The 25,978-nt window shown below is 41.6% G+C and overlaps 2 protein-coding genes across 4 annotated transcripts in view; one reads left to right on the forward strand and one right to left on the reverse strand.

The window, feature by feature from the left end:
• Positions 1–236: 236 nt before the first annotated feature.
• On the reverse strand, positions 237–24,398 carry ALDH6A1 (aldehyde dehydrogenase 6 family member A1). 2 transcript variants are annotated; one of them, XM_043556568.1, is made up of 12 exons: positions 24,149–24,398; positions 15,559–15,615; positions 13,896–13,970; positions 13,560–13,721; positions 13,275–13,353; positions 12,549–12,851; positions 11,444–11,565; positions 9,033–9,222; positions 8,656–8,837; positions 6,388–6,567; positions 6,022–6,120; positions 237–2,276 (listed from the first exon to the last, which is right to left on the reverse strand). In XM_043556568.1, exons 1-12 carry the CDS (start codon positions 24,197–24,199, stop codon positions 2,172–2,174), a joined length of 1,605 nt encoding a protein of 534 aa, XP_043412503.1. In that variant the 5' UTR covers positions 24,200–24,398; the 3' UTR covers positions 237–2,171. The 2 variants fall into 2 exon arrangements, with proteins under 2 accessions (XP_043412503.1, XP_043412504.1); XM_043556569.1 differs by having other exon boundaries at positions 2,232–2,766; positions 24,149–24,279.
• Positions 24,399–24,713: 315 nt separating this feature from the next.
• Positions 24,714–25,978, forward strand: part of LIN52 (lin-52 DREAM MuvB core complex component) — a 111,566-nt gene continuing 110,301 nt past the window's right edge. For both annotated transcript variants that reach the window (XM_043556608.1, XM_043556609.1), the window contains exon 1: positions 24,714–24,812. In XM_043556608.1, the coding sequence (XP_043412543.1) occupies positions 24,782–24,812 (31 nt within the window). In that variant the 5' untranslated portion in view covers positions 24,714–24,781. The remainder of the gene's footprint in view (positions 24,813–25,978) is intronic.

Consider the following 25,978-nt stretch of genomic DNA (forward strand, 5'->3'; position numbering starts at 1 on the left):
AGGAAGGCATTATTAAAAACAAAAAGCCAGGGGTACCTGGGTGGCCCAGTTGGTTAAACGTCCAACTCTTGATTTCGGTTCAGGTCATGATCTCACAGCTCATGAGCCCACATCTGGCTCTGTGCTGGCAGCGCGGAGCCTGCTTGGGTTTCTGTGTCTCCCTCTGTCTGATCCTCCCCACTTGCACTCTCTCTCTCTCAAAAATAAACATTTAAAAACAAAACAAAAAAGCCAGGTTTTCTTTTTAAGAGCTTTTTATTTGTAATTTGTTATTCATAATCAATTAGTACAACATAGGATCTGAGAAATTTCAAATGAGGCCACACTAAATTTTTAAGATGCTATTAGCATGAATACAACTGCATATTTTTTTCCATATAAGAAACAAGAAACTCTTTTGAGTAGCAAGTAGCTAGACAAATGAGTTGATTCCAATTAGAGCAACACAATTCTGATGAGTTAGTATTTTTACAAAAGTGATTTCCCTTAAATATAAGGAAAACATAGGAATCTCTGGGATTATATTTAATTCCAGTTGGAATTTAGACAATATGAGCTTTCATTCAACCCAGCCTATAGTTGTTGGATTGGATTATTACTATTAGTTGCCAGCTGTGATAAGTAGAAAGAAAATAAAGGGCATTCTATTATCAAATTATAATTTTTTATTGCCTCATATTTAGGAAGGCAAATCCAAAAAAAAGAAACAAAAACAAAAAAACCCCAAAAAACCAATAAACCCATTAGGGTCATAAATGTATTTTATTAAGGTTCCAGTCACTTTAAATGATTGAAGATTCTGACACTCTATCAAGCAGTGGTAGTATTAAAATCCACAGAGTGCACAAATGTTTTCAAAGTTTTCATATCCTTAGTTCACTGAATCACTGCCATGGAGCAGATTAGCATTATCCAAGTGACTCATGAGGGAGCAGAAAAAATAAATGACCTATATCATCTGGCTGAGGACCAAAGACTATTCTATCAGAGCCAGCAGCCGTCTCTTAGTTCACTGTGTAAAAACTATATCCGAAAAGACTTGATTCGGTTGGGAATCTGTTTTTTTAGCTCATCAGTTTCTGTTCTGACATAAAGTTTAGCTATACCAAAAGAAAAGGCATAAAGACACTTGAATATAATGGTTGCAGAAGAATCTGTCAAAGCATTTCTTTTTTACTATTTCATGTCATGAAGAGCCTTGAAATTTCTTAGGCACCAATGAATTACTCTACATTAAGAGTTCTTTCATTAAAAATTATCACTAACGAGAAATGCAAGCAAGAAGAAAGAACAATATAAAAAATTCAACAAGTAATACCTGGTTACACTTACTTAAGGCAAGAGTCTTGCACACTTTCATGGCTGGAATACCCCTTGATTTCTGGCCCTAAAAACCTTTTGAAATAGTTCTCTTAAAAAACTCCATTTGCATCTGAATTAATGACTGAAGCATTAATGATTGTTGAAGCCAAATGTGAAATTTAACACTTGGCACACACAACAAAAAGTTGATTTATCCAGTACATACTGAGGTATCCTTGAGAAGTGATTTTTAATAAGTAGGAACAGTGACAATGATAGAATTAGTAATTAGTGGTCATGAATCACTAGGACAAAGTGGCATTTAGCAGACAAGAAAGCAGTTGTCACAACCACGGGATAAGTTGAAATGGATTATGTCCTTCATAGTGTGGGATAAATGACAGGCTCAGGAAAGCTTGGCAGAGGGGTCTCCCCCACTGCCATTTATGTAGGGCTGTGTTTGAGGATCAACCAAAAGGTGAATTAATTTCTGTCCTGTTTCCCCATCCAAGAAGTCCTCTTCCAGTTATTGGAAGATCTTCTTTACATACACTATCTTCCCTTCCGCAAGTCATCAGAAAAGGGGAGAACTTTTAGAAAATAACCTAAGATCTCATTCCATATAAGTGTTTCAGAGTTAACAACAGTTACCTCAAAAACCAAAGTAAGGAGCAAGTGAAAATCTGTTTTCAGAGTCAGACTAGGAATCTCCCCAGAACAACTTTGCAGGGGCCAATGGTCTTGAGAAAGGTCTTAATTACCAGGTATTCCAATCCTAGAGATCTGATCTGAGCAAAGTTGGCAAATGAAGTTGGTCAAGAACAGAGGGAGATTACTCAGGGTGGACTGAATCTGGAACAAACTTGTTTCTAACGGCCCATGGTAGGCATGACTACGGCAGGTGAGGAAAGAGTAGCATCTTCTTCTTTCCACTGAGAAGTGATGGTCTTTAGCTGAGTGTAGAATTGGATGCCCTAAAGAGAACAAAGGAAAAAAAAGAGCATATATTCCTGGGGGTTTCATGATTTCTCTTTCAATCAGCTTTTGAAGGAGGTGCTGTAAAGCGTTACTAATGTTGCCACTTGAGGAGCTGGTGCAACCAAAATCCAACATATTGCTCATGAGATAATCTATTTAACACATTTAACACAATGCCTGGCATAGTAAATAAATAGTCAAACCTTACCTATCATTATGCTGAAACTAGTCAAGAGGATCTAAATGGAAAAACTGAACAGTGTAATCTGTTAAACTTGCAGTTCATTCTATTCCTAGAGCTGAATGTGTGCTCTGAGATATTAGGACCTGGCTCAAATCCTGCCTCTCCTCCTTATTGACTGCCATGTAACATTGGGCCTTATCTGTGACCTGTGGCTCACCTCGCTGTGAGGGGAAAATGAGATGACCTTCAAACGTCCTAGCAAAGTAACTGCTGTTCAATAACTGTTAGTTTTTCTCTCTTTTCTGTGAAGAAGAAAAAGGCATGAAGGGATAGAATACATATTAGGCCATTTCTGACAACTGTCAGTGATGCTAAAGTAGTAAAATCCACAATATCTTACAAATCTAAAGTAAACTGTCTGATACTACACACATTCACTTCTAAAGCACCTGTAATGTGAATCAAAAAAATTCATATGTAAGGCTTTATATATAGTTTATTTTGTAAGAATAGGCTTGAGCAAAGGAGAATAGACTGTGCAGATCTAACACAAAAAAAAAACTAGCAAGCTAGAAAGATAATGTTAGAAAAAACCACAAGGGCTTCTTTAAAATACTTTTCTAGAATTATTTGACAAAATCTGGGCCATGTTAATATATATATTAAAGGCTTTAGAGTTATTATATACTTTCAATATAACTAAAGTTGTCATTTTATTATGAGAATGATTCTTTCTTGTCTATTTTCCAGAAGAATACAAAGTAGCAATTTTTTGAGAGAAGGAGAATATAAAGGGGGAGGGGCAGAGGAAGAGGGAGAGGATCTTTTTTTTTTTTAAAAAAAAATTTTTTTTTTCAACGTTTATTTATTTTTGGGACAGAGAGAGACAGAGCATGAACGGGGGAGGGGCAGAGAGAGAGGGAGACACAGAATCGGAAACAGGCTCCAGGCTCTGAGCCATCAGCCCAGAGCCTGACGCGGGGCTCGAACTCATGGACCGCGAGATCGCGACCTGGCTGAAGTCGGACGCTTAAACGACTGCGCCACCCAGGCGCCCCGAGGATCTTTTTTTTATTTTTATTTTTTTATTTTTTTTTAATTTTTTTTTTTTAACGTTTATTTATTTTTGAGACAGAGAGAGACAGAGCATGAACGGGGGAGGGGCAGAGAGAGGGAGACCCAGAATCTGAAACAGGCTCCAGGCTCTGAGCTGTCAGCACAGAGCCTAACGCGGGGCTCGAACTCACGGACCATGAGATCATAACCTGAGCTGAAGTCGGAAGCTTAACCGACTGAGCCACCCAGGCGCCCCGAGGATCTTTTTTTTAAATTAAGCTTTTCGTTTTTTTAAACTCTATTTATTTATTTATTTATTTATTTATTTATTTATTTATTTATTTATTTTGAGGGGGGAGGGGCAAAGCAAGGGAGAGAAAATTTTTTAAAATGTTTATTTATTTTTGAGAGAGAAATAACATGAGCAGGAGAGGGGCAGAGAGAGAGGGAGACACAGAATCTGAAGCAGGCTCCAGGCTCTGAGCTGTGAGCACAAAGCCTGACGTGGGCTCAAACCCATGAACTGTGAGATCATGATCTGAGCCGAAGTTGGACACTTAACTGACAGAGCCACTCAGGCGCCCTGGGAGAGAGAGGATCTTAAGCAGGCTCCACGGCCAGGGCAGAGCCTACTCAGGGCTTGACCTCATGACTCTGGGATCATGACCTGAGCCAAAATCAAAAGTCTGATGCTTAACTGACTGAGCCACCCAGGCACCTCAAAATAGCAATTTGATTACCTAAGAATTTAAGACTTCAAATTGTATGGGGTCAGTCTTTGCCTCTAAGAAACCTCACTTACCAGGATGACTTAACAGTAATTAAACTAAGGGAGAAAAAAAGCAATAGTTTTACTCTGCTTCCCTCAAAAGAAATTTTTGTTAATAGAATCAAAGTAATCGATTATGCAAAAGCTGTGACTAATGTGCAAACTGAATAATCTGCCTCCAAATAACCAAAATGTTTTCCTTTTTTTTTTTTTTTTTTTAAATGTTTATTTTTTGAGAGATAGAAAGAGAGCAAGCAGGGGAGGGGCAGAGAGAGGGAGACAGGATCAGAAGTGGGCTCTGTGCTGACACCAGTGAGCCTGATGCGGGGCTCGAACTCATGAACCTCATGATCATGACCTGAGCCAAAGTTGGCCGCTCAACTGACTGAGCCACCAGGTGTCCCCCAATATGTTTTCTTAACCAGCTGGCCACACTGTTACATTCTGCTATGCAATGCTACTGTTAATTTTTTTTTTTAATTAAAGTATAAAAGAGAGTCCTGTATAGAAAACATGTAGTTTATTACTGAAGGTTCCAAAATGGCTGTATCTCTGTGGGGTTACAAAGAACTTTCACTATCCCATTTGTTAAACACATGTTTGGGCACCTGCTCCGTGCAAGGTACTGCAGTTAAGTAAATAATTACAATGTGATGTGTTCTTATCTTGGCTTACACAGCCCTACAGGATTCCCCCTGCCTCTCTAACCTCATCTCTTACCACTCTCCTTCTCATTCACTCTCTGTGCCCCAGCCCATTTCTGCTATTTGAACCTGCCATGCCTCGTCTTAGGAAATATGCATCTGCTGAAGGATGTGGTAACAATGGTGATTTGATCTTCATAAACTTATGAAATATAAGTACTATTGTTATTCTCATTTTATAGATAAGAAACTTGAGACACAGGATATTCCTCAAAGTCATGCAATTAATAACAGGCCAAGCTGGACTTTGACCCCAGGCCATTCTGTGCCAAATCTGCTTTATTTTTGTTGTTGTTCATAATGTATCCATAATGCCTAGAATAGTTTTGGTACAAAGAAGGTATTCAGTAAAATTTTTGTAAATGAAGGGGTGCCTGGGTGGCTCAGTCAGTTAAGCACCCAACTTTGGCTAAGGTCATGAGCTTGCATTTCGTGAGTTCAAGCCCTGTGTCTGGCTGTGCTGACAGCTCAGAGTCTGGAGCCTGCCTCGGATCCTAGGTCTCCTTCTCTCTCTCTGCCCCTCCCCCACTCACACTCTTTCTCTCTCTCAAGAATAAATGAACATTAAAAATTTGTTTTGTAAATGAATAACTTACAGGATAAAAATGTGCAGTGGGAGGACATGGGGGCATTCCCAACCCAGCACTGAGGAAGGGGGTGGTGATAGTCAGAGGTGATTTTCTGGAGGAGTCAGTCCATGATTCAAACTTAGACAAGACAGATGATTAAGACTTAGATGAAAGAGGAGAGGCAGGAGGAAAGGCTCTCAGAGGAAAGGACATACGTAAAGGCTTGGACTTCCTCATGCTCTTTCCCCAAAACTTTGCTGCCTTGAGTTAGTCAGGGAGCAGCAGCTTTGACGAAATTTTGTTGTATTTTAAATCTTCTCTAGAGAACATCCTGATAAGCATGGCTGAACAACTTATGACCCAACAGAAGCTAATGTCAGGGCCTTCCTTTCAGAATCCTTGTTCCTGAGTATATTCAAGAAAGTTTCTTAGAGGAAAACAATATTTTCTTAAAGTTACCTGTTTGCCATAGAAATTGGTGTCTCCTCTGAAGGAAGATCGAGAACCGGTGAATGAGAACATTGGCAAAGGCACTGGAATAGGGACATTTACCCCCACCTAAAGCAGAACAAATCCACATAAATAAAAGGACTCAAACAAAGGAACTTTCCATTTAGAAGCACAAATGCTTGGCATCAGACAAACTGATTTTAAATACCCCAACTTCTATCCCATTCCTTCCTGTATCCCATGAACTGCGATTCCTGAGGAAGAAATGGGGCACTGTAGGAAATCAGAGGCGCAGCAACTGATCACTTTGCTGTTTCCCTTAGATAGTAAACAGTATATGAGTACAAGAATCTCCTAAGAACTCTGTTCACAAACCTGTCCAACATCCACCAGGTGGGAATATTTCCGAGCAGTGGCTCCATTGGTGGTGAAGATGGCGGTTCCATTTCCATATGGATTGTCATTTACAATCTTGATGGCTTCATCCAAAGTGTCTGTCTCCAGAACCACAAGAACTGGACCAAAAATCTCCTCTTTGTAACAGGTCATAGTTGGCTTCCAGGAGTGATGCATCCAGAAAAGAAGTCAGTATTTTAGGCTTATCTGGCACTTTATTACCCACTGTTTACATGGACAGTTTTCATGTTAGTAACCTCTCTTCATTTTAAACCACCTTTTAAAAAAAAGCCCTTTCTTGTTGTGTTCCATCTTTGAAGCTACCAATCATATAAACAACTTGAAATTCCTATTAACTACAATTACACTCCTGCCCTTTGAGCACTGTATTTTTAGGTCCCATGACCCATCACTAGCTTCCTCTTTTATACCTGTATAACTTGTTTATACAATTGTTGTTATGAAAAGTTACATGAAAATTCATTTTTTATAAATCATATATATATATATATATATAATTTTTGTTTAATGTTTATTTCTGAGAGAGAGAGACAGAGCACGAGCAGGGGAGGGGCAGAGACAGAGGGAGACACAGAATCCAAAGCAGGCTCCAGACTCCAAGCTGTCATCACAGAGCCTGAAGCGGGGCTCGAACCCACAAACTGTGAGATTGTGACCTGAGCCTAAGTCAGACACTTAACCGACTGAGCCACCCAGGTGCCCCTAAATCAGATAGATATTGAAAATAACATTGGGGCACCTGGGTGGCGCAGTCGGTTAAGCGTCCGACTTCAGCCAGGTCACGATCTCGCGGTCCGTGAGTTCGAGCCCCGCGTCAGGCTCCGGGCTGATGGCTCAGAGCCTGGAGCCTGTTTCCGATTCTGTGTCTCCCTCTCTCTCTGCCCCTCCCCCGTTCATGCTCTGTCTCTCTCTGTCCCAAAAATAAATAAACGTTGAAAAATAAATAAATAAAGAAACCCTGTACTAAGTTTTCTGTAACATAAACAATTCATTCTCATTCATTCCCTTGCCTCCCCAAATGAGTCTGTACATTTATATTTTGATATCAGGTCACATTAAACATTCAAAACATCCTTCACCACTGTAGCTGGTCAGCTGTGTTTGTTGCTATTCAACGTTTTTTTAATTTTTTTAATTTTTTTTATTTATTTTTGGGACAGAGAGAGACAGAGCATGAATGGGGGAGGGGCAGAGAGAGAGGGAGGCACAGAATCGGAAGCAGGCTCCAGGCTCTGAGCCATCAGCCCAGAGCCCGACGTGGGGCTCGAACTCACGGACCGCGAGATCGTGACCTGGCTGAAGTCGGACGCTCAACCGACTGCGCCACCCAGGCGCCCCTGTTTGTTGCTATTAAGTGGATTTTTCCTCAATGGTTCTGTGGCAAGAGATTTCATAATTTCTACTATACTTACATTCAATTCTTAATTATTCAGGATTATAGTAGGTATAGTGGGGACATAGGAACTTCAAAAAAAAGCTTCCTCATCTCAATTTAGTCATTAATTTTAGCTGAGAGATTTGTGGAGTTTTAATAAATAAAAATTGAGAGATCAATTATTTTTCTTTCCTCACTTTCTGGAGAAGAGACAGCTAAATTTGGGGCACAGAGTAGGTACTCAGTAAATATTGGGTGGTCAATATGTTGATGGAGACACTGTAATAGCTATAAACTAGACAGCAATGAGCAGAACGAAAAATTAATATTAAACAAATAAGTAACAAATACAAGATAGGGTTGGCAAAATATAGCCAGTGGGCAGAATGTGGCTTGCTGCTTATTTTTGTACAGCTCACGAGCTAAGAATGGTTTCTATGTCTTTTAAATGGCTGAAAAAGAAATCAATCATGACGTATAAAATTACTTAAAATTAAAATTCCATTGTCCAATAAAAGCTATGGAACACAACCATATAATGTTAATGTGCTTTCTCACTAAAATGCCAAGAGTGGGTAGTTGTGACACAGACTGAATATCCTTGCAAAGCCAAAAATGTTTACTATCTAGCCCTTTATGGAAAATCTGCCAACCACCGGTATAGTGGAAGGAGGCTGGGTGTCAGGATAAGAGGATCATTCAGACTCTAAATAAAATAACTGACTAATCCTGGCAAGAGATGAGGTCTCAGTCATTAAATGTCTTCATTTGGAGGGATGAGATTCCATCCATAGCCTTCAAGGTACCTTTAGTGCTTGTATGTGTGAAATAAATGAGCCAGAGTTATTCACCTTGACATTTGAGATGATGGTTGGTCCAACAAAGTTGCCATTTTCATAGCCTTTCACTTTAATTTTTCGACCATCAAGGAGGATAGAAGCTCCCTCCTTTGTTCCACTATCAATCAGATTACAGACTCGCTCTTTGGCCTGGGGGGTGATCAGAGGGCCAAGATCAGCTCCAGGCTGGTCTCCTGTAAAACAACACAAAAGTATTTAATGTTTTCACTAACATATATTATGACTGCTAACTATGACAAGTACACTATAAAGAGAGGAATGGTTAAAGAGTAGACATGATTACTCCCACTGGCCAAAGCCAACACTAAAACCAAGAGCTTAGTGCCACAGATGCAAAGTCTAAAGGAGCTAGGCAGATAACTGATTACCTGCATTGACTCTCAGGTTTTTGGCACGCTCCACCAGCTCTGGCAGCCACTTCTTAGCTTCTCCTACAAGGATTGCTGTGGAAAGAGCCATGCAGCGCTGACCAGCAGCTCCAAAGGCTGCCCCAACCAGCTGGTTCAGGGTATTCTCCTTATTGGCATCTGGCATGACTACTCCATGGTTCTTGGCTCCCTAAAGGAAATACAAAAAGTACATGGATCTTCCTTGGAAAAATACAACGAGGCTAAGAAACTAAGCAAAATCTGAGATTTCAAATAATTTAAGGAAAGAGAGAATTTACCCTTTGTTGTTCTGAGGCTAGATTTATTATCATTTTGATACTGCGAAATCTTGATAGCATAGAGTAAGTCTCCAGGTTACTTTCTTTCTACTTTCTTAGCTGATAAGCTGTTATATGTTTATTTAGATCAAAATCATTACCAAAAAAAAACAAAACAAAACCTCCAGTCACATAATCACATTCAGTCAAACTGACAGACTAAATACTGCACCCAGGAACCAAGAAGAACTCCCTTCTCTTTCCTAAGTTAGACAGGAAACAGTCTATTGTCTGCTGGGATTTCCAGCTATAAGAAGAGCAATGTGAACAAAGAGCTGCCAGTATAATACCAGTGGTCAGCTGAATGGCGAAATAGGTGGACCTCTTGATACACCATTTCTGGAAAGAGGTTCCTCAAATTGGCTTGCTTCTAGATACATAGCCTCATAAATTTCTTTACTAGGTAGGATAACATGGTCATTTCTAAACATATGTTTCCAAATACAGTAATCTCCCCTTATCTGGGGTTTCACTTGCCATGGTTTCAGTCACCCAAGGTCAACTGAAGTCTGGAAACTATGCCTCCTAACACTTTGCCACAATGCCCACGTCATTCATCTCACTTCATCTCATAAAGTAGGCATTTTATCATCTCACATCATCATCATAAGAAGGGTGAGTAAAGTATGATAGCTCAAGAGACCATATTATTAAAAACATTTTTTTAACGTTTATTTATTATTGAGAGACAGAGTGACACAGAGTGTGAGTAGGGGAGGGGTAGAGAGAGGGGGAGACACAGAATCTGAAGTAGACTCCAGGCTCTGAGCTGTCAGCACAGAGCCCGACGCGGGGCTCGAACTCACGAACTGTGAGATCATGACCGTGCCGAAGTCAGTCGCCTAACCAACTGAGCCACCCAGGTGCCCCATCAAGAGACCATATATTATAGTGTATTGTTAAAATTCTATTTTATTATTAGTTATTATTAATCTTTGTGCCTAATTTATAAATTAAAATTTATCATTGACATGTATTTATAGGAAAAATATAGTATATATGGAGTTCAGTATTATCCACAGTTTCAGGGATCCACTGGGGGTCTTAGAAGGCATCCCCCACAGATTAGGGGTGACTACTGTACAACTATAGTTGAGTGCATGGATACCATGTTTGCTATTTAATTTTATCCCATTACACATAATATACTGTTAGACACAGAATAAACTCAATAAATATGTAATGAGATGGGAGTGGCTTAAGTCAAATTGGCCAAAACACATTCACCAGGAAAAGAAATAAGTGAGCATATCAGGAACTGTTTCTAGGCCTGTGCATAGGTGGCTGTCCTTTCTGCAACATTAACCAAAGGGTGAGAAAGAGGCAACTGGATTTACATTTAGTATCAAAGAATTACTATGTACTTGGCAAGGAGCTAGTAAGAGAATAGTAAAACTACGCAAACAAGTAAACCATACTCACATACAGGGTATTTGGCTCCTTCTAGTACCTTAGATAGCATGGACTCTTAGGAAGAGCATATCTGACATTATAGTAGTTGGATATGTGTTGAATGGAGGGAAGGAGAAAGGGCTAGAAAGGTATGAAGGAAGAAACAAGGCCAGAACTAGAATTCAGCTGCTACTGCTAAAGCCAAAGAATTTGAATAACATTCTTAATGAGAAAGGTGCTCTTTGTCACCAAGATAAAGTGTCTAAGATAAAAAGTAATTAAAGTGGCTTAGGATAAAAATCATTACCAGGTTCATGGTTAAAAGGAAGACATTCAGGATGAAATGGGAATAAAGACACATTGGCATGACAGTGGGATAGTAATGCCTCGGCTGAAGGGCTGCTTGTAGGTAATTTTATTATTATTTTTTAAAGTTTATTTATTTTGAGAAAGACAGAGAGAATGAGCAGGGGAGGGGCAGAGAGAGAGGGAGAGAGAGAATCCCAAGCAGGCTCCATGCTAGCAGTGTAGAGCCTGACACAGGGCTCAATCTCACGACCGTGAGATCATGACCTGAGCAGAAATTAAGAGTCGGACGCTCAACTGACTGAGCCACCCGGGGAACCCCTGTAATTTTAATACATATAACAGATTTGGGGGGAAAAACGAATAAGAAGTCACCATATTGGCTTGAACTCTCTTGCCATGTCTTGACCCTCTCTCGAAGATGTACTCTCCTGCCTGGTTGGATCCCACAAAGCTGATTGCTTTGATATCCGGATGATCACAAATAAAGTTTACAGCTTTAAGAAGAAAAGAAATGATTACCACAAAGGAGCAAATGGCCGTGGGCTTCTCAACATGGCAAATTTGCCTTTTTCCATTGCCATGAATGAGAAGTTTCTATGCTTCTATTTTTCTAGTTTCGATTCCCATTTTGAAGTTCTTTCCTTTCTCTTAAATTCTTTAAACTACTATTTCTATTTAGCCTCTTCCCTTTCATTATTTTTCTCATTTGTTATACCTACTTCTAACTCCGAAGGCTACAACTCCTGTTTTTCTCCAAAATAGCAGCCTTTTAATACTCAACTCTTCCTTTTATCCTTTAAGAATGTGGTATTTCTTTAACTGTTACTATATACTGGGACTCTCAGATACTACTGTGCTGTCATGTGAGCAGCAATATAGCATGATTTAAAAGTAAAAACCAGAGTTTTCCTGGGTACTGACAGTCTGGCTTTGATTGTTTCTAGCAAATGACTTCATTTCATTACGCCTCAGTTTCCTTACCTGTAAAATGGAAAAACAATAGTATCTACTGTTTATAGGTTTCATAAACCTAAGGATTGTTTATAACACTCCTTAAAGGATTGTTATAAAGATTAAATGAGATAATATATGAAAAGCACTAGAAACTGCCTGAAACACAGTAGTGCTTTTTAAGTGTTAGCTATTACTATGTGAATTAGAAGGCCTTCAGTCTCTCTGAGGTCTATAAATTTTTCAGTATCAAACTGAAAACATTCTCTTCTATCTCTTTTGTCTTGACCTAATCCGTATTTCTTTGTCCCAATGTATTCTGTAGGGCCAGAAGCACTGCTACTCCCCAGTCAGTTTCCTTAGCATACAGGGATGGCAGTCAACAAACATTACCTTCAAACATGGAGGTTACTATCAGTAAATCCCTTCCTCCCTAGGTTCCTCATCCTAAAATATTCCTTCACCACTCAACACCTTGATTTTTTTTGGTAGCCAGATTAAGTGCCATGTACAGAAGGGCAGTTACCTTCATGTTGTCCATGGATGATATTTAGTGTTCCATCTGGGGCACCAGAGTCCTGGAACAACTTAGCAAGAAGCATGCTTGCTCCAGGAACTCGCTCTGATGGTTTCAGTAGGAAGGTATTTCCACACACTATGGCCATTGGAAACATCCACAGGGGGATCATGGCAGGAAAATTGAATGGAGCAATGCCCGCGCACACCCCCAGAGGCAGACGGTAGGAATAAAGGTCCATGTCTTTGGTGATGGATGGCATAGTCTCTCCCAGCAGGAGGGATGTTACACTGCAGGCATGTTCAACCACCTCTGCAACAGAGAAGCAGTCAGACCACCAGCTCTCCACCGGGCACTACTTAGCTTTGTCCTGCTCTAGTCAGCCCTGAGACAGAGAATGGCTCATGCCAATGACACACGGCAGAAAGATCGACTTGCCCGTCCATGTGAACGGGCTGAGCAAAATGAGATTCTCCAAATAGGAAAAAAAAAAAAAAAAAAAAAAAAAGAGTGAAATGCATATACCTACTGAACGATCAAGTAAAATAAATGAAATAAACTGATCCCATAGGTACCTAAGAAGTATTGCCATTTTCCACAAGTATTAAAAAAGATCATGGGATAGGAAAATCTACATGGAAGAAGCAACCTCCCGTTCCGAGATCTTTGCCTCCCATCTTCCTTTGCTCCTTCCCAAAGGGTTCCTGAACTCCCCGAGAGGGACTCCCAGCTTACGAAGGCCTCGGAATACATCTCCTTCAGCATCAGCGAGGGTCTTCCCTTGTTCCAATGTGATTAACTTGGCGATTTCTTTCTAGAGAAAACACACACAGAAACCAAGGCAAAGATGTGCCTCCTTTTAGTTCTTAGGTAGCCAAGGAAGAACAAAACTGGGGGAGAAGTAGTATAAGGGAGAGAGCCATGATCTATGTCTCTGCATTGTGGAGTTACAAGGGCAGCTAAAAGGCCTTCTGCATCCTAGGCAACAGCTTGGAAAATAATACCATTCTGATTTCTTACCAAGTTTTCTTTAATGAGTTGTTGATAGCGGAGCAGGATCTGCTGGCGGCTTAATACTGAAGTGTCCGCCCACGCGGGAAAAGCACGTTTGCAGGAAGCAACAGCCATGTCCATTTCGGCCTTGGTGGCCAGAGGAACACGACCAATGACCTCATTGGTGGCCTGATGGGAAAGAGCAGCACATCATATTTTGCCCCTTGCCTGCCTTGTCCATTTTTCACCTAGTTATAGAGGCAGCACTATGTACTTCACGACAAACACCCAAGTGCCTAATTTCCCACTACGTTCCCAGAATTCTAGGCTAGTCAGTTTAAATCCCAAAGTAGCTTTGCTTACTGGGTTGTGGATGTCAATCCATTTGTCACTTTTGGATTCAACAAATTTCCCATCAATGAAGAGCTTTACAGTTGGCTGGAAAATAAAAACCCCACAAAACTTGTATTAGTGAATTGTTCCTCTCCCTTTCACAAAGAGGAAGGAATTCAGGGTTGATAGTGAATCTTCTGTTCTCTAGAAATGCTAACACTAAGAAAGAGATACACAATGTACTTGTCTATAGTGTTCATTAAGATGTGGCCAAGCCTCTCAATACTGTGATTTCTCTGAGGAAAAGTCCCTGCTAATCACAGTGGAACTTTATGTTGCTGTGAAGCATCGACTAAAAAAGCAGCAGATTCTGTATTAACAAAGATTAGCTAGTTGACTTGTTCACCCAGCTGACTTTTTGTCATGTCACCATGAGCATGAATTACATTTATGATTAAAAGACTAGAGCCGAAGTCAGACACTCAACCGACTCAGCTACCCAGGCACCCCTCTGTGTGTGGTTTTTCTGAGAAGTAGCTTCCTTACATTAAATTTTCAAAGGAGGCTGTGGACCAAAAAAGGCGAAGGGCTACTATGTTATAGTGTGTGCATGCTTTTAAATAGAAAGGATTTCGAGCACCTGTCCTTATGTGTTAGATTTTAGGTACTGCAAATGGCTGACAATTCTATGAAAACAACTTTAAAGATTGTGAAGAAGAGGACAACTATCTGGCAGGATCAATAAAACCTCTAGAAGCCATGAAAATGTTTGTATTTTTTGACATTGTAATCCTACCTCAGAAGGACGATAATCTAAAAGAAGGAAAAAACTATATAAATAAATGTTTGTTTTATAATATTGAAAAAAGTCAATCAGTTTAGGTGTTATATGGGAAAATTTTTAGTTAATTCAGGCTACATATACTTGGTAGAATATTATGCAGCTATTAAAAATCATAACTGTAGGGGCGCCTGAGTGGCTCAGTTGGTTGGGCATCTGACTTCAGCTCGGGTCATGATCTCGCAGTTTGTGGGTTTGTCGGTTTGAGCCCCGCATTGGGCTCTGTGCTGACAACACAGGGCCGGCTTTGGATCCTCTGTCTCCCTCTCTCTCTGCCCCTCCCCTGCTCACATGATCCCTCTCTCTCTATCTCTCTCAAAAATAACCAAAAAAAAAAAAAAAAATTCATAGCTATATGGGACCTGTGTGGCCCAGTCAGTTAAGCATTTGACTTTGGCTCAGGTCACGATCTTGTGGTTTGTGAGTTCAAGCCCTGTGATATGGGGCCTGTGTGGCCCAGTCAGTTAAGCATTCGACTTTGGCTCAGGTCACAATCTTGTGGTTTGCGAGTTCAAGCCCCGTGTTGGGCTCTGTGCTGACAGCTCAGAGCCTGGAACCTGTTTCGGATTCTGTGTCTCTGTATCTCTGCCCCTCTCCTGCTCATGCTCTATCTCTCTCTCACTCAAAAATAAAACATTTTGAAAATTAAAAAAAAAATCACAGCTATAAAGAGCATCTTGCAATACTGAAAATGCTTACGACATATAATTAACAGAATTTAGATAAGAAAACCAAGATAGAAGGTTTCACATATACTCTGATCACAATAATATAAAGAAGATAAATGGGAATACCCCAAAATTATACTGTATTCCTTCTCAGAAGTAAAACTTTAGTACCCAATAAACTTACCACTGAAGAAGAAAAGGAGGATGCTGGATACCAAGTGGAATTCACCTTGGAAGAGACCTGTGAGGTAAAAGAATGATTATTTTGATAAATGAGAGCAGAAAATTATTAAAACTTGGAATGGCTACCATATGCTTAACATTACACTAGTTACTATGGGCATACGAAAAATGATTTGGTGTTTGCTCCCAAGGGTCATATAGTTTTTAAGGAGAAAAGATAACAGACGATGAGGTATGGCAAACTATAAGAAAATAATAAACCATAATGATCATGTCCTCAGTGTCCAGGGAAGTCCTGATTTAAAAAGTTTTGGTGGCTCAGTCAGTGAAATGCCCAACTCTTGACTTTAGCTTAGGTCATGATGTCACAGTTCATGGGTTCGAGCCCCACATTGGGCTCTATGCTCACAGTGCAGAGCCTGCTTGGGATTCTCTCTCCCTGTCTCTCTGCCCCTCCCCTGCTTGCTCTCTCTCTCCCTCTCAAAATAAAGAAACTTAAAAAAAGTTTTTTTATTGGACCATATTTTCCTAATTTTTGGCCTGGAAAATGTAGTCACCACAAATCTTAACAATATGAAAACTCTTAAATGGTATCCAACACAATCGGTGTCGAATATAAGATAGCATATAACCAAGTGTCAAATGTAAGTGTAAGTATCTACATGCCCATATAAATACTTGAACATAAATGTTTATAGCAGCTTTGTGAAGGCCCCAAACTTAGCAATAACCAAAATGTCCACCACTGGATGGGTAAATAGGGAAACTAATGTGGTATATCCATACATTGGAATAGTACTCAGCAATGAAAAGAACTATTACACATGCAGCAACTATAGCAATTATAACTGGGTAAACTGGATAACTATAGCAATTATACTGGGTAAAAGAAGTCAGACATGCAAGCAGTATACACTTTATGATCTCATTTATATAAAACTAGAAAATGCAAACTAATCTATAGTGTTAGAAAGCAGATCAGTGGTTGCCTGGGGATGATGAAGTGGAGAAGATGGGATAGGAAGGTAACTTTTTGGGGTGACAGATATGCCCATTATCTTGAATGTGATATTTCCACAGGTGTATATAAATATAAAACTTGGGGTGCCTGGGTGGCTCAGTCAGTTAAGCATCTGGCTCTTGGTTTTGGCTCAGGTCATGATCTCTTGGTTTGTGAGTTTGAGCCCCACATCAGGCTCCATGCTGATGGTGCAGAACCTGCTTGGGATTCTCTCTCCTTCTCTCTCTCTGTCCCTCCCCTACTCCTGTGCTTTCTCTCTCTCAAAATAAATAAACTTAAAAAAAAAAAACACGAATATAAAACTTATCAAATGGTATACTTCAAATATGTAGAGTTTATGTCAATTTTATTGCAATAAACTTGTTTAAAAAATGCCACATGTACCTTATAGGAAAAGAATGTGTTGTATAGGTAACATTTGATAGGGTATAATCAGCAAATTGGGGAGAGGGGCCAGTTACAATAAAATAACTTCATTTGTATATATGCTATAGAAGTTGATTTAATAAATATTCAAGTCAATTAGGAATGGGAAGTAGAGGAAAACTGTATTCTAAAAATCTTTTATCTTGTCTGAAGACAGACATGTTTTTATTTTTTATTTTTAACATTTATTTATTTTTGAGAGACAGAGTGTGAGCAGGGGTGGAGCACAGAGAGGGAGACACAGAATCCAAAGCAGGTTTCAGGCTCCAAGCTGTCAGCACAGAGCCCCACATGGGGCTCGAACTCGTGAACCATGAGATCATGATGTGAGCCAAAGTCGGCACTCAACTGACTGAGCCACCCAGGCGCCCCAGAAGACAGACATGTTACTCAAAGGGTTTGGGGCTGCATGAAATGCAAGAATTTGTTTGTGTTCCTGCAGTACTATCTAGGGGAAAGGGTGCCAGTCCTTTGGGCCAGCAGAAGATTCTTCCAAATGCCTCATCTACTTCCTCTCCCATTCCCCACAAAAATTATTTCCAATCATCCACACTCTTCTAGAGCCCACCATGTTTTATTTATAGGCATGTTCCCAACATCAACATGGTACCTCGTACATAGGAGGTGTTTAATAAGTATCTATGGAACAAATGAAAGGTCTACTGGGTGGCTGACTGCCCCCAACCAAGACTTGGTTAGGTGTCCCGTTTTGGACTCCCATAGCAGCCAGTACTTCCCCTATCAGGTTTATCTGTCTGTGCTGTAGTTGCCTGGTTACTTGTCTATTGCCCAAAAGACTTGAGTTCCATGAAGGTAGGCACTGCATCTGTCTTGTTCACCTACTTTACAGTTATTGTGATCAAGATTGTCCAGATATGGAAAACAGCAAGTTGTTGGTGCTAATTCAACGTTACTATTATATTATTATAAATACTTTTTGCTGTGACTCCTTGCTATTTGGAAACTTCTCTTATCTCCTCACTATTATGTCTTTTCTCCTTGCCACAACTCTGTCTTCTCACTACTTAGTTGTTCTTACTCCTTGCTATTTCAAAACTTATTCTCTTAAAACTTCCAACCTTGCTGCTTCCTCTCTCATTCTCAAAAGCTGACCTTTGTTTTTCCTACTTCAGAGGGAACAGAAACCATCAGATGAGAACTTCAACTTCCTACTAGCAACCCTACAAAACTGACCTATACCCATCCTTTTGCCCTCCTTTTCGCTTATAAGGGAGACGATAGCTAGCAAGCTCTGTGGGGACAAAGTGACTGGGAGACTGAAGCATACAAGTATCTATGGACTGACCAATGAGGCACCTGTCCTCCAACTGAAGGCTAATCTCTGCGCCTGTGCTCTAAAGCCAACTTTTCCCACTACCCCAGACACCTCTATCAATGATCCTTTCTTTCCTGAAACTTAAACCTCTCTCCATCCAATAGCAAGGATTCTCTATACTAATTACCTTTATTTCCTCATTTCCCGCTAACCCTTCAATCTACTCCAACCTTCATGACTAAACACCGGTGACTTCCTACATCCCATGGGCTCTTCCCAGTTCTTCTGTACTTAACCTTTTCCTGGCCTTTTCACCAGTCTTCAGTATGTCCTGATATCATCCTCTGCTCCCTGGCCACTAACAATTCCATTTCCTCAAGACTTGGTCCTAGGCCTTCTTTTCTCATTCTGCACATTCTCCTCAGGTGATTTCATCAACTCGTGTAGCTTGATTATCTAGATTCTGATGATGCCCAAATCTAGTTCTTAGCCAGCTTCCTCTTCAGATAATAGCTACCTAATTGTCTTCACCACACCTCTATGTGGATGTTATTTAGGTACATATTGAGAAAGCTGAACTCCTCATCTTCCTCTCACCAAGCTGCTCTGCTTTCTATATCCCGCTTTTCGGTGAAGGGGACCACTATTCACCTTGTTGCCCAAGAAAAAACCAGCATGTCACCCTAACTCCTCCCTCTCTCTCCACAGTGAATCAAATCCTGGCAATCGGTCCTCCTAGAAGTCTCTGGAACACAGCCTTTTTTTCTCTATGCTGCCTGCCATCACTACAGTCTATACCATCACTGTCTCTTACCTGGACTTCAGTAACTGTTTCCTTACAGGTCTCCCAGACTCCAGTTTTAAGCTTTCTGAATCTAGCTTCCTCCCCCATGCCAGAGGGGCTTTCTAAAACACAAATCTGGGCAGATCACTCCCTTGTTTAAAAAGCTCCAATGGCTTTCCACTGTTCTTAAAGGCTAATCTTGATGTTGCTTAGAAGACTTCCCATGGCATCTTTACTTTTCATAGCTTGCCACTTTCCTCCTTGCTATGTTCTAGGCATTTGGAACATGTTTTGTGCTCTTTTTGCCTGTATACATGCTGCTCCTTCTTGCATGGAATTCTGTTTGCTTGACTCACTCCTATTTCTTATCTCCCTACTTAGCCATCACTTTGGGTATCAGTGAAGATCAGTTTTATGTTTGCCAGTAGGAAGTTGAGGAAGTTCTCAACTGACGGTTTCTGTTGCCTTTGAAGTAGGAAAAAAAAAGGTTAACTTCTGAGAGTGAGAGGGGAAATAGAGTCAGAAGCTTTTAAAGTCACAATCTCAAGTTTAGGTCAAGCACCTGATTATACAGCTCTTACAGCACCTAACTTCCTCCATTTCTTATATCATATTATGGAATAACAGATTGTTTAATTATTAAGTCTCTTTCCCCTTAGGTCACTAGATGGCTGTGTCCTCAGCTCCTGGCATTGTTCCTGGAATAGAGTAAGCATTCATTAATACATTTGCAGAATGAAAAATTGAGTACTGGCCAAGCAATCATTTGGTATTCATCATGTTTCATGTTTACTCTCTTACAGGGCAGAAAATGCACAGATCAGTCAACTTGAGGATGCTAGGCCACTTAGTTTTATTTTTTTACTTGCACACAGCCTCCTTGCTGTCAAGAGGGCATAAAAGGCATTGCATCTGGCATAATAAAACATTAGCACATAATTTTTGATGGGTTGGATCTCCTATCTTTTCTTCATTTCCTAAAAAAACATTCATTACCACTGTTGTTAAACTATCCTGCTTCCAGTCACACCAAAATTCTTCCTCTCTAGATGTCTACCTCATACTTGTTTCCTTTATCAGTCACTCCCTTTCCCCTTGGCTGAAGGCCTGCTAGTCTTGCAAAACTCAAGCTGGAGCCAACTCCTTCTGGATTTTTTTTCCTGAATTGTACAGATTGAGTATGAGATAGTTTCCCTACACCCCTGCAGTACTCTGTGCACTCCTACTGTTAGTGCTTACTATTGCATTACAATAGGGGAGCCTACAGTGTGTGTCTTACTTAATCTCTCCTTTCCCAAAGCCTGGGGACAGTACCTGACATAGAAAGAGATACCAAGACTTACGTCCTGAATTCTCAGCCCCATCAGTCACTAGTTGGGAGATACTGGATTGGCTTAAGTGTCAGGTATTTATTTCATTATATTCATGAATTCCAATCTTCACAAATATTCTTGAAACTAAAAAGTGGTGTTGCTAGGATAGAATGCAAGCATGACTGTGAAGTCTGTACTCTTTAAACCACATCACCAAGGCAAGCCACTGAGTGTCTTTAAGACTGGTTTTCTTGGGGGGTCTGGATGGCTCAGTCGATTAAGTGCCTGACTGCTGATTTTGGCTCAGGTCATGACCTCACAGATCATGAGTTTGAGTCCCACATTGGGCTTTGCACTGGCAGTGTGGAGGCTGCCTGAGATTCTCTCTCTCCCTATCTTTCTGCCCCGCCCCTGCTCGTGCTGTCTCTGTCTCTCTCAAAATAAATAAATAAACTTCAAAACAAAAAAGACTGGTTTTCTTTACCTCTGAATATGCTAAACCCATCATAAGTTGAAAATACATTTAATATATCTAACCCACCAAAAGAACATCATAGCTTAGCCTAGCCTACATTAAATGTGCTCGGAACACTTACATTAGCCTACAGTTCTACAAAATCATCTAACACAAAGACTATTTCATAAAGAAGTGTTGAATATCTCATGTAATTTACTGAATGCTGTTCTGAAAGTGGAAACCAGAATGATTGTATGGGTACAGAATGCTTATAAGTGTATCAGTTGTTTAACCTCGTGATCATGTGGATGATAGAGAGCTGTGACTCCCTGCTGCTGCCCAGCATTCCTCAAAAGTCTCATACTGCATTTTGCTGGGGGGTGGGGACGATAAAAATTCAAAACTTGGAAGTACGGTTTCTACTGAATGCATATTGCTTTCACACCATTGTACAGTCAAAAAGTCTCAAGCTGGGGTGCCTGGTGGCTTAGTTGGTAAAGCGTCTGACTCTTTCTTGATTTTGGCTCAGGTCATGATCTCACAGTTTTGTGGGTTCGAACCCCAAGGACAGCTCTGTGCTGACCCTGCAGAGCCTGCTTTGAATTCCCTCCCTCCCTCCCTCCCTCCCTCTCTCTCTCTCTGCCCCTCCTCTACTCACACACTCTCTGTCTCAAAATAAATTAAAAAAAAATAATCGGGGTGCCTGGGTGGCTCAGTTGGTTAAGTGTAGGACTTCGGCTCAGGTCACGATCTCATGGTTTGTGGGTTTGAGCCCCACGCCGCGCTCTGTGCGGACAGCTCAGAGCCTGGAACCTGCTTTGGATTCAGTGTCTCCCTCTCTCTCTTCCCCTCCCTCACTCACACTCTGTCTCTCTTTCTGTCTCCCAAAAATAAATGTTAAAAATTTTTTTGTGATTAAAAAATTTTTTTAAGTCTTAAGTTGAACCATTGAACGTCAAGGACTATCTATACTTAAAATTACTGAAAACAAGGGCACCTGGGTGGCTCAGTCAGTTAAGCATCCAACTTTGGCTTAGGTCACAGTCTCACGGTTCATGAGTTTGAGCCCCGCACTGGGCTTTGTGCTGAAAGCAGGGAGCCTGCTTGGGATTCATTCTCTCTCTCTCTCTCTCTCTCTCTCTCCTCCTCTTTCTCTGGCCCTCCCACACATACTCTTTCTCAAAATAAACTTTAAAAAAATTACTGAAAACACCAACTCTTTCCTTTACAGACCCTTTTGATGATCCTCTGAAATTCATGACCCCCAGAATCTAGACTACCTTTTTTTTTTTTTTTTTTTCAGTTTGAGAGAGTTAGAGAGAGAGGAGCACAAGCAGGGGAGAGGGGTCAAGGGAGAGAAAAACAGAATCTTAAGTAGGTTCCACAGTTGGCATGGAGCCCAATGCAGGGCTTAATCCCACGACCCTGGGATCATGACCTGAGCTGAAATCAAGAGTTGGATGTTCAACCAACTGAGACATCCAGGCGCTCCTAGACTACTCTTTATCAAAGTTTCATGTTATAGTAACTCCTCTTTGGCTAAGAATTACTGTTTATGTTCTTTTCCAGGTCAACTCGGAAGTTTCTTCAAATGAATCAGAAAATAGTGTCTGTTTCCAAAATAAAGTGCATAGAAAGGGAGATTCCTCTCCTTGATTCAAAGCACAAAATACCTTCTTAAGGCCATCAATGACTCACTGTGATGGTGGGGAAGCAAAGGAAAAAAACCAATTTTAGTAAAAGATTTCAAGGATAAATTGGTAATGGAAATTATAGGGTAGAAATTTTGTATCCCTACTATAAAAAAAGGTCCTAGAAAAACAACTAGGATCACAGCAAGAAATAGATGAGTGAAGCCAGACTATCTGACAAACTTTTCCGGCTCATTCTCCTCACTGTCCTGTTAAAAAGCATTTAAAACATGAACCTTGGGGCGCCTGGGTGGCGCAGTTGGTTAAGCGACCGACTTCAGCCAGGTCACGATCTTGCGGTCCGTGAGTTCGAGCCCCGCGTCAGGCTCTGGGCTGATGGCTCGGAGCCTGGAGCCTGTTTCCGATTCTGTGTCTCCCTCTCTCTCTGCCCCTCCCCCATTCATGCTCTGTCTCTCTCTGTCCCAAAAATAAATAAACATTGAAAAAAAAATTAAAAAAAAAACAAAAAAAACCACAAAAAACCATGAACCTTTACTGACTTTGCTAAGAATTTAAAAAATGCATTAAGTTTCTGCAGTAGAACTCAATGCAACCTGGTAAGTGCTAATATTATCTAAAAGCCCAGCAATATAGAGGAAGAAGTTCTCAGGCTGGATGTAACAAGTAAAAAGGGCAAAGCTGTTTCTTGTAGGTTGGAGAAACTTTGCCTGCAGTAAACCTTGCCTAAGTACCTGCTGGGTTGTGAAAACTGGGGAAAGGCTATAAACAGAGTTAGAAACCACCCTCAGGCATGCAGAACGGACCCAATCCCCACCATGGACAAGTGTGAGGTTGTGTTAGCACACTCAAAGCTGACTTTGGGTTAGGACCTTGGAATTAACACTTCTTGTTTATTTTCTACCACCCATTTTAGAGTTGTTTATCACCTCATTTTCTATCACTTTTTTTTAGATGTTTAGTCCCTTGCATATGCTTGGAACATCTGGTAGTATAACTATGTGTCCTTATTTACCACCAACAAGAATACTGTAACTTTGCTAAAAGTTTAAATGAAACTCTTGGCAAGAAAAGGGACAGCCTACAGCCTGTGGAAAAAACAAAGAGCCATAGCTAGGTTAAACAGCTCAGCAAATAACTGCTTTGGGGAAAACCTAGTGTACATCTTCTAGAAGGATATTCAAAGTTCATTCACGGACCCTCCCCCTCCTGTGCTTCCTTTACCACGGATTATAGACAGTGAAGCAGGGTGGGGGGAAGGGAACAATCTGGTCGCTCTGAGCAGGAGAAAGAGCTCTAAGAAAGGTGACCAGAAAAGGGAGTTTCTGGAAAATAAGGTGAGAGAGGTGACTGGCACAGAGGTGAAAAGGAAACACGGTGAGTGGACCAAAGTAAGTGGGGGCAAGTGAGCGACTGCAGGACGGACAGGGCTGGGGGGAGGAGAGTGCTCCAGAGACAGAAAGGTAGAGCCTCCAGAGTAAAAGGGCAGAGAGCCAGGGGGGACAGTCCAGGATCCAACGAGGGCGGATGAGAAGTGAAGACTGGGACAAGGCCTCACGCGCCGGGTGGGAACTGGAAGGTCGGCTAAGAAGGGGTTGGCTCAGAGAGTGGACGGAAAGGACCCAATTCCTAGCTTCGCCGTCCCTCGGTAGCACCCTCACTCGCCTGCAGGATCCGGGTCCGCACTGCTGCCGCCGCCGCCACCGCCGCCGCCATGGTCCTCAGCTGCCTGCAGTCGGCCTCCACGAGCCCCTACTGCGGGTGACTCCCTAGAAGCGCCACGGCTGCCAGGCCCAGCCCTCCCAGCCTGCCGCACTTCCTCATTGGTGGAGAAGACTATTTCCTCTAGCCAATCACGCACCCTAACACCTTACTGCACTCCTCTCAGTCCCGGGCTTGGGGATACGCGATTGGTCCGAAGTGGAAGAGCCCTAGCCCCCTCCCAGCTCAGAAAATTCGGTTGGCCGAGGTAGGAAAGTCGCCACTGACTTGAGTACTCTGTATTGAGCACACGGAGAAGACGCCCCCTAAACGGGAACCCCGATTGGCCACAGGTACGACGGCAGTCCCACCCCCTCACCGAAGAAAGTAAATAAGACCCTTCAAGAACTTTGCAGTCGCCGCACCTCGTCCACTGTGCGAGGGGGTGTGGCCAGCACTGGAGGCGGGGCTAGGCAAAGCTTGCCCTATGGGGCGGGGAAATGAGACGGGGCTGCAAGTTGGGGATAGGGGTTTCTCTCTGGGGGCGTGGCTTGTGGATCCTAGCTTTCCCGCCGACGGTTGGCCACGTCACGTGACATGGGTTGGAAGATGGCGTCTCCCACAGACGGTAAGAGCCGGCATAGAGACCTTTCGGCTGCAACCTCCTTCTTTGCTCTGCTGGTGACTTCCATTCTCTGCCTGACCCTCGAACTTACACTTTTGTTCTTGAGCTCCAACCCTTTCCTTTAGGCTTCTTTTTCTTAGGATGCGGGTGTGTCTTCAAGCTCGCCTGTTCTTCACAGTAGCTCCGGAGGTGCCCCGTTTCCCCTCTGCGTACCAAGCGGGTGGAGGAGGGCACCCTCGTGGGGCCCATTCCAGGCGGAAGGTCGGGGTCGCTCTAGCCCTCCCTTCGCCCCATTTGGGTGAGGCAGGGCCGAGGAGGATATACTGCTGGGGGGAAATGTGATGCTTTAGTGTAGTTTTCTTCTCAGGGCACCCCATGGAAGGGTCGATTCTCTTCTTTTTGAGCATCTGGGAAGATTCGTTCAAACCCTAGCTGGGGTTGGTGGCTGACCTCATTCCCGGAATTAAGCCACAAGCAAAACCTGATATTCTCCTGTCTCGGTAGATTGGGACCGTTGCCCTGTTTTGGTCCCTTCCGTCTTGGTCCCTTCCCAGAGAAAGATGAGAATTGAGCTTTTCGTAGTCATGCACTTATCTCATACTCTCTTGCCTCTTCTGTATGTATTTCCTCAGGCCCAGTGAGTGAACGATTTCTGTCTATATGTTGTCTAAGATACAAGTCACTTCAGATAGCAGTTAAGTGGTTTTGGTATATCCGCATTCTTCTGCACTCCATTCTGCCTTATTTATGATTTTGCAGTCATTTCTGAACTCAATTTTTGCTTCTACCGCCCCCATCCTCACGTCCGTTTCATTGATACGTAGTTTTCTCTTCTCAAACACATTTTGTGTTTGGAAGAAATCTTGAAAGTTTATTTCAGGAATGAGGAAATTGAGGCCAGGAGAGCTATTACTGAGTTTCCACTGTATGAAAGGCAAAATGTTAGGTGCTTTGGGGGAGGAAGAGATTAATCAATCAAGTAAATGCTTTTGTACTTTAAGGTCTCATTTTAATCACTTCCCAGAGAAGGTTTCCCAGAACACAGTATCTGAAGTTGCCTCTCTTCACTGTTATTCACTGTCTCACTACCTTCACTGTCAGCATAATTAGTCTGTTAATTTTGCCCCTTTCATGCTAGATTATAAATACCAAGTCTGTCTTGTTCATGG

The sequence above is a fragment of the Prionailurus bengalensis genome, chromosome B3, assembly GCF_016509475.1.
Source record: "Prionailurus bengalensis isolate Pbe53 chromosome B3, Fcat_Pben_1.1_paternal_pri, whole genome shotgun sequence".
NCBI lineage: Eukaryota > Metazoa > Chordata > Mammalia > Carnivora > Felidae > Prionailurus > Prionailurus bengalensis.